General features: G+C 39.2%; 3 protein-coding genes and 2 non-coding genes across 6 annotated transcripts; 3 read left to right on the top strand and 2 right to left on the bottom strand.

Moving 5' to 3' along the window:
• Positions 1-293: 293 nt before the first annotated feature.
• LOC123002715 (salivary glue protein Sgs-3-like) lies at positions 294-1,220 on the top strand. Its single transcript, XM_044393192.2, has 2 exons — positions 294-831; positions 901-1,220. Exons 1-2 carry the CDS (start codon positions 339-341, stop codon positions 1,011-1,013), a joined length of 606 nt encoding a protein of 201 aa, XP_044249127.1. The 5' UTR covers positions 294-338; the 3' UTR covers positions 1,014-1,220.
• A 240-nt stretch (positions 1,221-1,460) lies between these two features.
• On the top strand, positions 1,461-3,381 carry LOC108054457 (uncharacterized). Of its 2 annotated transcripts, XM_044393179.2 has the most exons (3): positions 1,461-2,676; positions 2,747-3,114; positions 3,207-3,380. In XM_044393179.2, exons 1-2 carry the CDS (start codon positions 2,031-2,033, stop codon positions 3,100-3,102), a joined length of 1,002 nt encoding a protein of 333 aa, XP_044249114.1. In that variant the 5' UTR covers positions 1,461-2,030; the 3' UTR covers positions 3,103-3,114; positions 3,207-3,380. The 2 variants fall into 2 exon arrangements, with proteins under 2 accessions (XP_044249114.1, XP_016992917.2); XM_017137428.3 differs by having other exon boundaries at positions 2,747-3,381.
• Positions 3,382-6,183: 2,802 nt separating this feature from the next.
• Smyd4-3 (SET and MYND domain containing, class 4, member 3) lies at positions 6,184-8,547 on the bottom strand. The gene is made up of 6 exons (XM_017137472.3): positions 8,194-8,547; positions 8,070-8,133; positions 7,872-8,003; positions 7,464-7,811; positions 7,145-7,387; positions 6,184-7,091 (listed from the first exon to the last, which is right to left on the bottom strand). Exons 1-6 carry the CDS (start codon positions 8,516-8,518, stop codon positions 6,221-6,223), a joined length of 1,983 nt encoding a protein of 660 aa, XP_016992961.2. The 5' UTR covers positions 8,519-8,547; the 3' UTR covers positions 6,184-6,220.
• Positions 8,548-8,903: 356 nt separating this feature from the next.
• Positions 8,904-8,975, top strand: TRNAT-UGU (transfer RNA threonine (anticodon UGU)). Its single transcript has one exon. It is a non-coding gene; the product is annotated as a tRNA-Thr (tRNA).
• A 1,387-nt stretch (positions 8,976-10,362) lies between these two features.
• Positions 10,363-10,434, bottom strand: TRNAT-UGU (transfer RNA threonine (anticodon UGU)). The gene has a single exon. It is a non-coding gene; the product is annotated as a tRNA-Thr (tRNA).
• Between the last annotated feature and the right edge of the window lie 2,987 nt (positions 10,435-13,421).

Raw genomic sequence — 13,421 nt, 5'->3', positions numbered from 1 at the left:
CTTCGTTTTTGACTTGCAGTAAAAATGTATTTAAACTTTTTTAATTAAAGCGCGCTAAAAAACTGCCCCTTCTTTTTTAACAACCAATTTCCGAAAATACTAATATCTACTCAACAAAATATTTTTAAAATGCCGTCATCTTATTTACGAGTACAGCATTCTGTTTTTCTGTGAGCTAGCGTTCTGTTATCGGCCCTTACATTTTACTTGTGGGTTTCGTATAATTGTGTTAATGTGTCTGTGTCTGTATAGCTGTAGCCCAAACTCGAGCTTCTCGCGACTGTCGATCAGTTTCAGTTTTAGATGCCATCGGCTCCCGTCAACACAGCTCGCTAAAAATGAGGACCGCAGTTATTTGTTTAGCTATTTTCGTGGCTGGCATTGGGGCTCAGGATACAAAGCCACAAGTTCCAATAGATATTCTGCCGCCTGAAGAAATAACAACAACCACCACAACCAAAAAACCAACAATTCCAACAACAGAATCCAGCACGACTACAACAACAGAGTCCACCACAACTTCAACAACTGAACCGACCACAACTTCCACTACAACTACAACAACAGAGTCCACTACAACGGAACCCACAACAACTTTCACCACAACTACAACAAGAGAAACCACTAAATTTTCAACAACTAAGCCCACAACAACTTCAACAACGGAGTCCACTACAACTACAACCACAAAACCCACTACAAAACCTCCAGTCGTGCGACCCACGAGTTCATGGCGTCCCACTTATACCGTCGTGCAGCCATCGAGCCGGAGACAGCGGGAAGAAAATTGTTATCTAAAAAATCAGCAGGACTATACTAGGACTTGTTACGGTAAGAGTGATTAGAAAATGGAAATATTCATGAATCATAGGATTAATCTTCTTGACTTTACATACGCAGGTTGGCGGCGGAGGACAAACTGTTATCGCTGCTGCTCCTATGACACCGGAACCGCCGGATGCATTAGACTTCACAAGGGAAAGTGTTCATGTTATGATTATAATCGACATTGATAATACCGATGTTAGGCCAACAACAGACGCCAACACATCTTCAGCAACAGAACAAAGCACAACTTTAAACCTAAACTTTAACTTTAACTTTATCAACTAAACCCACTACAACTAAAACAACAGAACCCACCACAACTTCAGCAACAGAAAGGGAACCAATATTTTCGACCTATGTGGAACCCACATACCCCACCAAGAAGTCTATGGTGATGCAACCACTAGAAAGATGTTTTTTGAAATATCAGTTGGAGTACAACAACTGTAAGTAAGATGAAGAAAGTGGGAAAGATGAGTACGGGAAAAGGGACCCAAGGTGAATCACATTTCATCTGCTTGTTTTTCATTTTGCAGGCTGGCCATATTCACCGACGACCAACTGTTATGGCTGTTGTTACAACTACGACAGTCATCTCACCGAGTACTGATAGCTTCGCCATAGGAGCCCTGTTCTCCGTATAATTATGAAAAACTTAGTACAATAAAAACGAAATAATCTCGTATGAAATAAAATTTCTAGACGTTTTTTTCATATTACGTTTTAAGTTTTGGACGACTTTTTGTTAGGTTGAGTACTAGCCCTAAAACTGCAACTTTTGTAGATAAAAAAATTACATTTTTTTTTGTGCGTTTTAAATTACAGATAAATCTAGAATTTCACAGGGACTTCGGTTTTAACTTGGAGTAAAAATGTATGTAACCTTTTCAATTAAAGCTCGCTAAAGAACTGCCCCTTCTTTTTTAACTACTAATTTCCGGAAAAACTTTTTTAAATACTAAATATCTACTCAACCAAATATTTTTAAAATGCCGGCATCTTATTTACGAGTAATTACTCAACATTCGGTTTTTCTGTGAGCGAGCGTTCTGTTATCGGCCCTCACATTTTGCGTGTGGGTTTTGTATAATTGTGTTAATGACTGTGTCTGTATAGCTGTAGCCCAAGCTCGAGCTTCTCGCGACTTTCGATCAGTTTCAGTTTTAGATGCAATCGGCTCACGTCAACACAGCTCGCTAAAAATGAAGACCGCAGTTATTTGTTTGGTTATTCTCGTGGCTGGAATCGGCGCTCAGGATACAAAGCCACAAGTTCCAATTGACATTCCGCCGCCTGAAGAAATTACAACAACCACCACAACCGAGAAACCAACAATGCCAACCACAGAATCCAGCACGACTACAACAACAGAGTCCACCACAACTACAACAACAGAGTCCACCACAACTTCAACAACTGAACCGACCACAACTTCCACTACAACTACAACAACAGAACCCACAACAACTTCCACAACAGAGTTAATTACAACAACAGAGCCCACTACAACCTCTACAACAGAGTCCACTACAGCCTCTACAACAACACAGCCGACTACAACTTCTACAACAGGGTCCCCTACAACTACAACAACGGAACCCACAACTTTCACCACAGATCCGACAACAACTTCCACCACATCTACAACAACAGAAACCACTATAGAGCCCACAACAACTTCAACAACGGAGTCCACTACAACAACAGAATCCACAACAAGACCTCCACTCGTGCGACCCACGAGTTCATTGCGTCCCACTTATACCGTCGTGCCGCCTTGGAGCCGGAGACAGCAGGGAGAAAATTGTTATCTGAAAGATCAGCAGGAGTATACTATGACTTGTTACGGTAAGAGTGATTAGAAAATGGAAATATTCATGAATCATAGGCTTAATCTTCTTAAATTTTACATATGCAGGAAGAGGCTGGCGGCGGATGACAAACTGTTATCACTGCTGCTACTATGACACCGCAATCGCCGGATGCAATAAACTTCACAAGGGGGCGTGTTCATGGTATGATTATAATCAATGGATAATACCGATGATGGGCCAACAACAACAACAGAGGCCAACACAACTTCAACAACTGAACCCACTGCAACTTCAACAACAGAACCCACCACATCTTCAACAACAGAGGCCAACACAGCTTCAACAACCAAACCCACCACATCTTCAACAACAGAAAGGCAACCCATATTTCCGACCTATTAACACCCCCATGTGGAACCCATATACCCCACCAAGAAGTCTACGGTGTTGCAACCATTAGAAAGATGTTTTTGTAAGTAAGATGAAAAAAGAAGGAAAGATGAGTACGGAAAAAGGGACTTAAAATGAATCACATTTCATCTGCTTGCTTTATTTAATGTGCAGGCTGGCCATATTCACAGACGACCAACTGTTATCGCTGTTTTAATTACTACAACATTCATTTCACCAAGTACCGATAGCTTCGCCAGGAGCTTTTTATGATTATTGAAAATTATATACAATAAAAGCGAAATAAAACTGTAACCGAAATACCAACTGTATATTACACTTTATGGAAAGTTTTAAAGTTTAATAAAACTTTTGTATATCCAAAAAATACTTTTTCTTTCCAATGAGCGTTTTCAATCTCCAAGCCTCTCTAAGGCGTCGAGACAACCGGAAACGGGAAGTTCCTGGGCAGCAGCAAAATTTTTGCACATTTCATCTACATAAGAAATTTTACATTATATTCGTTAACAACTCAGATGGCGCCACTGTAGTAGTTGTTCAAACAATCCGCTCTATGGCGCATGGTATACGAGTTTTTTCCCGATGTTTTGGGTCCTTCTTAAATTATAAATATATTTAAAATAATTTATACAATTTAAATTATGGAACATAAATGTCTCCTAAAGTTATGTAGAATTATCAAGAAAACAGATTTTTAGAAGCAACATAATATTTGGTTGCCGATCTCCTAATACATAATTTTATATAATTAATTTTATTTATTTTTATACCCGTTACTCGTAGAGTAAAAGGGTATATTGTATTCGTGCAAAAGTATGTAACAGGTAGAAGGAAGCGTTTCCGACCCCATAAAGTATATATATTCTTGATCAGGATCACTAGCCGAGTCGATCTAGCCATGTCCGTCTGTCCGTCTGTCCGTCTGTCTGTCTGTCTGTCTGTCTGTCCGTCTGTCCGTATGAACGCTGAGATCTCGGAAACTATAAAAGCTAGAAGATTGACATTTTGCATGCAGATTCTAGGAGTTCCTACGCAGCGCAAGTTTGTTTCAAAAGGGTGCCACGCCCCCTCTAACGCCCACAATCGCATATATACGATTTTAAAAATTTCAATATTTTGGAAAAGTAAAAATGCAGTTTTATTGTGTTTATCAATACCTATCGAAATGTAGAAGAAATTTTTTAAATCGGAACATTCGTTAAAAAGTTACGGCGGATCAAAGTTTTTCTCCATCTCTTTCGCACTCCCTTTAGCTGAGTAACGGGTATCTGATAGTCGGGGCACCCGACTATAGCGTTCTCTCTTGTTTGTTCTTAAATGCTAACAAAAATAGCTGACAGAAACAGACAAATATGATTGGAAAACCGCAAAATCAACGGAGACTTCTGTGACATCCCATTATGAATATTTCCTCTAACATACCAAGTCCATGACGCAAACAGGGAATTCCCAGTCGCTAATTCTTATCTTCACTGCTTGTTTTTTAATGTCACCCCCTTTGTAGGTTTATGTAGAATTATTTTTAAAAACAAATTCTTAGAAACAACATAATATTTGGTTGCCGATCTCCTATTATTATTAATTTCCTTCATGATAAGCAATTGTTTACATAATTTTATATAAATTATATTCTTTTTTTTGTTCTTAAATGCTAACAAACATATCTGACAGAAACAGAAAAATATGATTGGAAAACCGCAAAATCGACGGCGACTTCTGTGACATCCCACTATGAATATTTCCTCTAACACACCAAGTCGATGACGTAAACAGGGAATTCCCAGTTGCTAATTTTTATCTTCACTGCTTGTTTTTTAAAGTCACCCTCTTCGTAGGTTTTTATATAAGTATGTTATGAAATACAACAGGCTATATGGTTATTTAATAACGTTATCAAATGACTGTTTGTTTTGTATATATAGCATACTCGTATAACTTAAATTTTATCAGGAAATTTAAAAATATATATAAATATGAGAATTATAAATTTTGGATTCATTTTATCGCACTAAACTAAACATTTTTTAGCTTTCTTCTGATATCAGTTCTAAAAGTGAGAGTAAATGTTGCTATATAGCTACTGCCCAAGCTCAACTGGTGACCAGTTTCATATATTTAGCTGAAGTAATCACAGCTTACTAAAAATGGAGTGCTCAGCTATAATTTCATTTACATTTTTGTGTATTTTGGTGGCTGGAACTTGGGCTCAGGATATCCCAGTAAAGGCTATTGCTGAATTAACGCCTCCCCCCGAAACAACGGCGCCTACAACTAAATTTTGGGATATGTATACTAAGCATAGAACTTTAACAAAAATAAAAGTATGGACAACACCGGAAACCATTACTACTACAACAACAAGGCCCACCACATCTTCAACAAAAAAGTCAACCACAACTACAACAACAGAGTTCACCACACCTTCAACAACAGAGTCAGCTGCACCTCCGACAACACAGCCAATCACAACAAAATCAACAACAGACTTTTCTCCAAAATCAATTAGTACAACAACAAAACACACCACATCTTCAACAACAAAGCCAATCACAACTACAACAACAGAGTCAATTACACCTTCCACAGCGGAGTTCAAAACACCTGCCACAACGGATTACACCACATATTCAACATCGAAGTCACCAACAAAGACTTCCACTCTTTCAACAACAGAGTCCATTACACCAAAAACAGAGTCCGCAACACCTCCGACAACACAGCCAGGCACATCAAAAAAGTCAATAACACTTTTAAAACAACAGGAAAAGTCGGAGGAAAAGTGTTATTTAAAAACCGATAAGGATGAGAGTGGTAAGTTTAATTTGGAAAAGAAAAATTAAAATCAAAAAGCCGAAGTCTAATTATATTCATTTTACTTATAGAAAATTCCGAAATTACGATGAGCTGTTATCGCTGCTGCTATAATAGCAACAAATGTACCAGCGAATGCCAAAAGCTCCACAGGGAACCTTGCACATGGAGTGATTATGCACCTGCAGTATACATGCCATAAATTTTAAGAGAAACTCTAAAAAAGCCACTAAAATACTGCACAATTAGTTTTTCAATGTTTATTTTAATTTCAATGTAATCTCAAGGGTATACATTAAATAAAGGTTAAAAAAGAAAAGAAATTAATATATTTAGATTTTTGATAGGCATTTCCTCTAATCCAGAGTGTAGACATTGCCCAAGTTGAGGAAGCAGTCCTTAAGATTCTGCTGACTCTCGCAGAAATCGGGAAATGGTGGGGCCAGCACTTCGTACATAATCCTGATGAGATCAACGAACTTGGCCAGGGCCTTCGAGTACTCCCCAGTTTCGTAGAGCCTCTTGGCTGTGCGCGTCATCATCTCGGTATCCTGCATGACCTTTAAACCTTTAAGGATGTTCGTAATCTCGCCACAGGTCACACACTTGACCATAAAGTCATTGCAGCTGGGTGGCACTTCAATCACCGCAGAACAATTATTGGGGGCATCGCAACGGAAACGTATGACATCCCTGGGAAGATCGTCGAATCGAGGCCAATTGTCAATGCAGGCATCGCAGGAGCACTCGAACCAGTAGAGCTCCTTCAAACGAGCCTGGCGATCTGATCTCTCGTCCTGCGTGTACATGGGTCCATAGTTCTCGTTGATCGGCAGTCCAGCTTCGATGGGCCGCACACTGTTTATATGGATGGTTGTGCCGCGGAAATAACGCACCACTCCGGGATCACAAGAGTGATTGAACAGGGCCAAGGTGGGATAAATGGCGCCGCCTATGAAGATAGACTTCTCGCGGCCCGAGGAGCTGAACTTGTGAAGCTCTGCCACCTCGTGGGTGTTGAACTGGATGAACTGCAGACTACGCAGCACCAAAGAGCAAATGATGGATATCTTTTCGGGATTGGCTTCCGAACCAAAGTAGCCTCCGGCCCGAAGACATTGAGTTAGAAAGCGAGCCATTAGGACGTGCTGGAAGAAGTTGGACGGTTGACGTTCTCCCTGATGCCTCTCCAATTGAGCCACCCTACGGAAGTCGTCCTTGGGAAGGCTGAAAGGGGTTTGTTTAAAGAGTAAGTAAGAGTAAGTAAATACAAAACCCACCTGACCAGCTGCTCTGGGGTCAGCTCCTCATCAATAGTTGTCTTCAAGTTGAGGAAGTAATCCAAAGGCCTGCTGGCAAAGATCCTCAAGGCAATATGATTGTTAATGGAGGCACCCGATCGCCAGAGAATGGGCACTATGCCGCACTCGTACTTGTGATACTTCTTGGAGGCCTCTTCACGACATTGCTCCGAGCAGTAGAGAACATCGGCGCAGCGAGGACAGGCCACAGGAACCACAGTCCTTGGGAGAAAGAATAGGGGTTACCACAATTCAGGAAGAAATGCTCCTAATTCAAGAACAACCATATCTAATTTACCTAACAAAGCAGTTCTCGCAGTGGGTCTTGGCGTACTTCTCCAGCAAAACAGAGACAAAAGGTCGCTCCACTAACAACTCTTCGCCAGCTCGAACATCCGCTGAAGCTCGGGCAAATCGACCCTCCTGACGATTGCTATCGATCCTCACCAGCGGACTCACGAACTCATCCTCCAACTTTACAGGACTGGCCTGATCCAGAGCAACCTTCTGCTTTAACTGCTTTGCCTCCTGCTTGGCCGTCCGGGGATCATGTTGCAGCATCTTGATCATGGTCATGGCATCCAGATTGAGCTTGGCCCGTTTGTCGGAGGTCAATGTGGAGTCATCCATGGCCGTGATGCACTTTCTTTGGATTAAAGATATTATTAAGTTATAACTTTGGCTGTCTGAGGTATAAAAATCTCACTTGAATGATTCAATGGTATGGGGATAGTCCTTAAGGGCCATGTAGCAACGAGCCTGTCGCTCGTACAGTTTATAGATCAAATCCTTGGGATAACCCAGATCTAGGGCTCTTCTAATGTCAATCAGGCACTCTCTGCAAGGGATTTAAGGTGATTTACTTTAAACTGTTCCCAGAAAGGGTCTACCCCGATTTTCTTACTGATATTTCTGCATGTGATACAAGGTGGCTGAGCGATTGGCCAAAACAATACGTATCTCGGCAACTGAAGAAGAATCAGATATCGTTGATAAGAATGAACTAGATAACTGTGTCAACCCCTTACCATTTTCACTGGGCAGAGCCACATAGCTCCGGGTGTAGAGCATCATGGCCTCCAGCCACTTCTTGGCCTTAAAGGCTGCCGTCGCCCGTTCCTTGATCTCCGCCCCCAGAGATGCGTTCTTGCCGGCGAATTCCTGGTTCACCACCAGGTTGGCATCCCCCGCCTGCACCCAGGGCAGCCCATCCACATAGGCCACGCGCTCCTCATCGCTCTTGCAGGCAGATAACTTGGAGATATCCGATTCGCAATTGGCGCCCGCCTGATCCTTGAGCTTCAGATAGTATTCGGCAAAGAAGCCCGTCTTCTGGCTAAGTGGAGTTTTCATTTTATCTATATCTTATCTTTTCACCTTTTAAATTATGCAAGTCTATAGAGATTTTTCAATCTTTTCTGTACTCTCGGCTAGAAAACTGCAGATGAACTGAATGGGTATATCGGGAAAATTCAACGACAACGTGTGGTATAAAGACAGCTTTTTTTGGGACTTTATTCTTAGACAAAGAGAGAATGCCGAAGATAAAGAGAGAAAGTGGGAGAGAAGAGAACATTCCGCATTTGTTTACTAACAAAAGTGCCGACACATGATCGTATTTTTACCAAACACGGAAAATCATTTACGTTTAACTAAAAATCATGCTAAATTTGGCAACAACTAAATCGCATAAAAATTGCCAAAGGTGACTAAGACTTTTGGCAACGCTGCGTTGTTCGCCTCTTTAGCTCAGTGGTAGAGCACTGGTCTTGTAAACCAGGGGTCGTGAGTTCAATCCTCACAGGAGGCAGATGGGAATCTGCAACTTCAATTCGTTCTCGGGATCTTTTTATTTTGGGTGGTTTTGTTTTATTAATTACACTGTGCAGCATTTTTAGTGCTTTTTAAATTTACCTCAATGGATGCTATATTTTTGGATTCGTTACGAATTCCCAAGTTAAACTGCGTTTTCCAAAAAGTTCCCCGACGCAAGGATTCTTAGCAAAAGGACCTTAAAGTTCGAAAAATGGTGAAATTGGCAAACTTTGCGGAGCTCTGAGAGGCAAATGGATGCATGATTTGATTCGATGTTAAAATTTTTTAAAAGATACACTCTTTATCGTTCAAACCCCATACTTAGAATAATTTTAGGATTTTTTTTAAGGCATAAATAAATTCCAGAAAACATAGTCAAAAAACTTAAAAACATACAGCTGCGGTCAAAATAGTAGTAGTGTTGCCGCCTGTTTATTTAAAAGTTTGTTGTTGTAATTGGTCTTTTCCCGGTAATATTGTATTGATTATAATTTTACTATTAGACTAATTGGATAAAAAAAAGTGACAACATCAAACCCTTAAAAACACAGGGCGGCAACACTACTACTATTTTGACCGCAGCAGTATGTTTTTAAGTTTTTAGACCCTGTTTTCAGGAATTTATTTCTGCCTTAAAAAAAATCCTAAAACTATTCTTAGTATGGGATTTGAAAGATAAAGAGTGTAACTTTTAAAAAACTTTAACATCGAATCAAACCATGCATCCATTTGCCTCTGAGAGCTCCGCAAAGTTGGCCAATTTCAGCATTTCTCGAACTTTGAGGTCCTTTTGCTAAGAATCCTTGCGTCGGGGAACTTTTTGGAAAACGCAGTTAAACTTGGGAATTCGTAACGAATCCAAAAATATAGCATCCATCGTGGTAAATTTTTGATGCTGCATAGTGTTATTTTACACTTTTAAATCATATTGAAGGTGAAGTCAAGGATTTATTTATGTACAAAACTTAATAACTAACAGGTATAATGTCTAATTTTTTTACTAATTTGTTTAGCGATTTTTTTAATACAAACAAACAAATATTTGAAGTAATACCATGTGTTGTCAATTTATCATAATAAAAAGAAATGTGAGTAATGAATAAATAAAATATTTGTGGAGTGAGTTCACAACTAATCATTTTTTTTATGGCTTGTATTTATCTATGTAAAATAAAAAAAATGTATATTTAAAATTCCTATTCAAACCACAGATAATAAAATATTTATTTAAAATTCGCTTTAGATACGTTATATCTCCAAATCAATAGTTTTTAGTTTTAATAATTCTTTAAACTGGGTAGTCACAATTTTTTGTAAGGAATTACAAATTAAACAAAAATAAAAACATAAAAAAAAGAAAAAATATCCTTTAGGCTTTAAGCTGCCTCCTGTGAGGATTGAACTCACGACCCCTGGTTTACAAGACCAGTGCTCTGCCACTGAGCTAAAGAGGCTTGGGCAAGGCGGCCGGCAAAAGCGAAACTTGAACTGAGCGCCGTTCGCTGGCAGTTGTTGCTCTCTGTTAATGTTCGTCATCCGCGGGTGGTTCAAAAAGTTGTATAATTATAAATGCCGGAGGGGTACTTTGAGAAATTGGCTCCATGACAAAGGAAATTAATGTAGGCCTTATCTGGGCATCGGCACTTGAGAGAACAGCAACATCGGCAGCTGAGTTAGTTCTTCGACTAATGAAGACAAGTCGAAGTTCAAAGGGAATTGCGGGTGTTTGCAGCTTCGAGTGGCACTTTGTTATGGGTAAATTGTGAGGAATTGACGTGGGAAGTGGCGGATGCAACATATAATTGTGTCACTGGGACTACAAGCTGGGTGCTCCCACTGCACAAACATAGTTAGCCAAGACACAACTGTACTTTTGGGTTGAAAAATGTTTCCCATATCGAATTACCCTTTGGCATTTAGGCGATGCATGTATGCAAATGCTTTTCAAGAAAAAGGTGAAATGCGTAAATTACAGTGTCAACATTACAACGCCCACTTGGGTACAAATTTCAAATCGCTTTTTATTTCGGGGTGTCCCGCCGTGAAAATGCATTATGCACAAAGGAAAGCGAAACCCAATACCCATGAGGTAAGCTAAGGGTGCACCCATAAGGCTGTACAAGTATGTAAATTTCGCTAAGCTGTTGAATCTCGCCCCGCTTTTGACTTTGGGCATTTGTAACCCCTTTCAGTGTGGAGAGATCCCTAACCGATCCCTTTCTGTAGTGTTGGAAAACGCAGGATGACTGGGCAAATGGACAACTGACAGCTCGTACATCTCGTACATCTCGGCCCTGTCATCAATCATCAATCACGATGGAAAGAAGGGGTGGTCTATGTCTGTGTCCATGTCAAAAACAATGTAATCATCAGGGCTTACAGCGGATCGGCAGCTGTCACTTGTACGCACAGTGACTTGTAGTGCGTACAGTAGAGCCACTCAAAAAGGATGCCCCGTGTGGTCCTGATTGAACATTGTCAATACTCGTAATCGCAATGTTTATGGGCTGTCATCCCAGGCGCAAAATATTTATCACTCTGCCGCTGCCCAGAGAGAGTTGCATCCTCGAAGTTGCAACTGCAACCCCTAATCATCATGCATTGTGGAACTGCATTTCGGATTTCCTTTTTTGAATGCATTTCGAATCGCTTTCGCCCAGTTTCTGACCCTGGTTTGCCTTTGAAACTGACCAAGCTGCGAATGCAAATTCATGCGGAATAAATGATGCAAAAATCCCCCCACCCTCTTCTTTGTAAAGAGCCGCCAGTTAATTACAGTGTATTTTGCTATTTCCTCTTCCCCTGCCCACCTTTTTTTTGTGTTTGTTCTTTATGCTTCTCGATTGCTCGCACACACATATATTTTATCAAACTTCCGTTGCATTTGCGTTTTTTGTTTGTTTTTATACCCTTCTACGGACTGCGTTGTCGTTCAAACTCTTTTCGGAAACTATTTGTTTGTTTGCCTTCTCTTTTTACAAATTCAATATTGGTCAAATGCTCGGTAATAGCGCTATTGACTTGGAAATTGATTTTTAATTGTGTTGTTTTACATGTTAATAAACGCTAAATTTAGAGGGTATTTATTTTGTTTAATTAAGTAAAATAATAAAAATTATTAAGAGTTAGTTAGAACTGAGTTGCTTTTTAAAATTGTTAAAATAAATATAAAATAAAATAAATGTAACATTTTTTTTGTTTCAGTTTTAGGTGTTCTGTTTAAGATTAATTTATTATTCTTATATTGCTAATTTATGTGATTCAATTTATTAACTTAAAAACAATTAACTTTATAAATTTAAAATATTCTTTTTAAGGGCATACAAAACTCTGAACTATCGGCTTTTTGCTTCTTTTTGCGTTCTTTATTTTGCAATATACTAAACTTCCGTTTTGCATTGTCGTTGTGTGTCTGCCATTGTCAACTCTTTTTTGTTGTTTGGTTTTTTTTCTACAGGTATTCATGTCAACTTGATTTGCACTGAAAACTCACAGCCCATTCGCAGACAACAATCAAATAAAACCGAAATTAATTGCAGCGTCTAAATTGTGTTTAAGCCAGGCTGAGCACCTTCCTGCCTCAGTTTGTCAACGAAAAAAAAAAAGAAACCAGTGTTATAATTAAAAACCATTTTTCTCTCCTAAGCCAAATGCATTTTTTCCGAATTGACGCCAAATGTCATTTGGTGGGCGACGCATTTGGCTGTTGACATTTGGGAAACGTCATAAATAATTTATAACAGACTTTTGCATTTTGGCCATTGTCTGAAAAGTCTTGAAAATGGATTTTATGGATCTTGTACTTGATTGCCTGCCTGCGTTTTTTTTTTGTGTTATTTGTTTATGTGCCAAGTTGGGTTTTATGCAAATTAAAGTGTGCCACTTAATTAATTTTGAACGATCGGATAAGCATTTAAATAAATTAAGGTCTCATGTTGTTTTCAGCCGATATACAAGTTTTTTTGGCTGATTTGTAAGCTAATGTCATCTTAATTTCATTAAGCGAAGGTAAATCACACGAAAAAGACGGCTAAATCACACAAATTTGTGCCAATAAATTGAGGGCTAACTTGGAGATTAGATGAGATCAGTGTTGGAACAAGATTATGTGATTATAATTTATATGTAAAATTATTATGTAGACCCTGCTGAAGAACTGCTTTTCAAATTATGAAATCAAGGAAATCATTCAATGGCTTTTCTTTTACCCAAAGTAATTGTGTGATTGACATCGGTGAAGTACTTTTCAATCAACACTCATTCATTTGAGTTTTCTCAGATTTGTGCCTTTCTTTATAATTTTTCTAAAGCCGTCACTTATCCATCAACGCAAGGAATCAAATTTCAATTAAATCCCCAGCTTGGATTTTCATTCAACTCTTTCTTCCTGATTTCTTATTCCTTCGCTAGAATTTTCTTCTCAGTGATTTCCCATTTCCTT

Source organism: Drosophila takahashii, chromosome 2R (genome assembly GCF_030179915.1).
Source record: "Drosophila takahashii strain IR98-3 E-12201 chromosome 2R, DtakHiC1v2, whole genome shotgun sequence".
NCBI classification, from domain to species: Eukaryota; Metazoa; Arthropoda; class Insecta; order Diptera; family Drosophilidae; genus Drosophila; species Drosophila takahashii.
The sequence above is the reverse complement of the archived record's forward strand: the minus strand, read 5'-3'. Positions and strand labels throughout refer to the sequence as shown.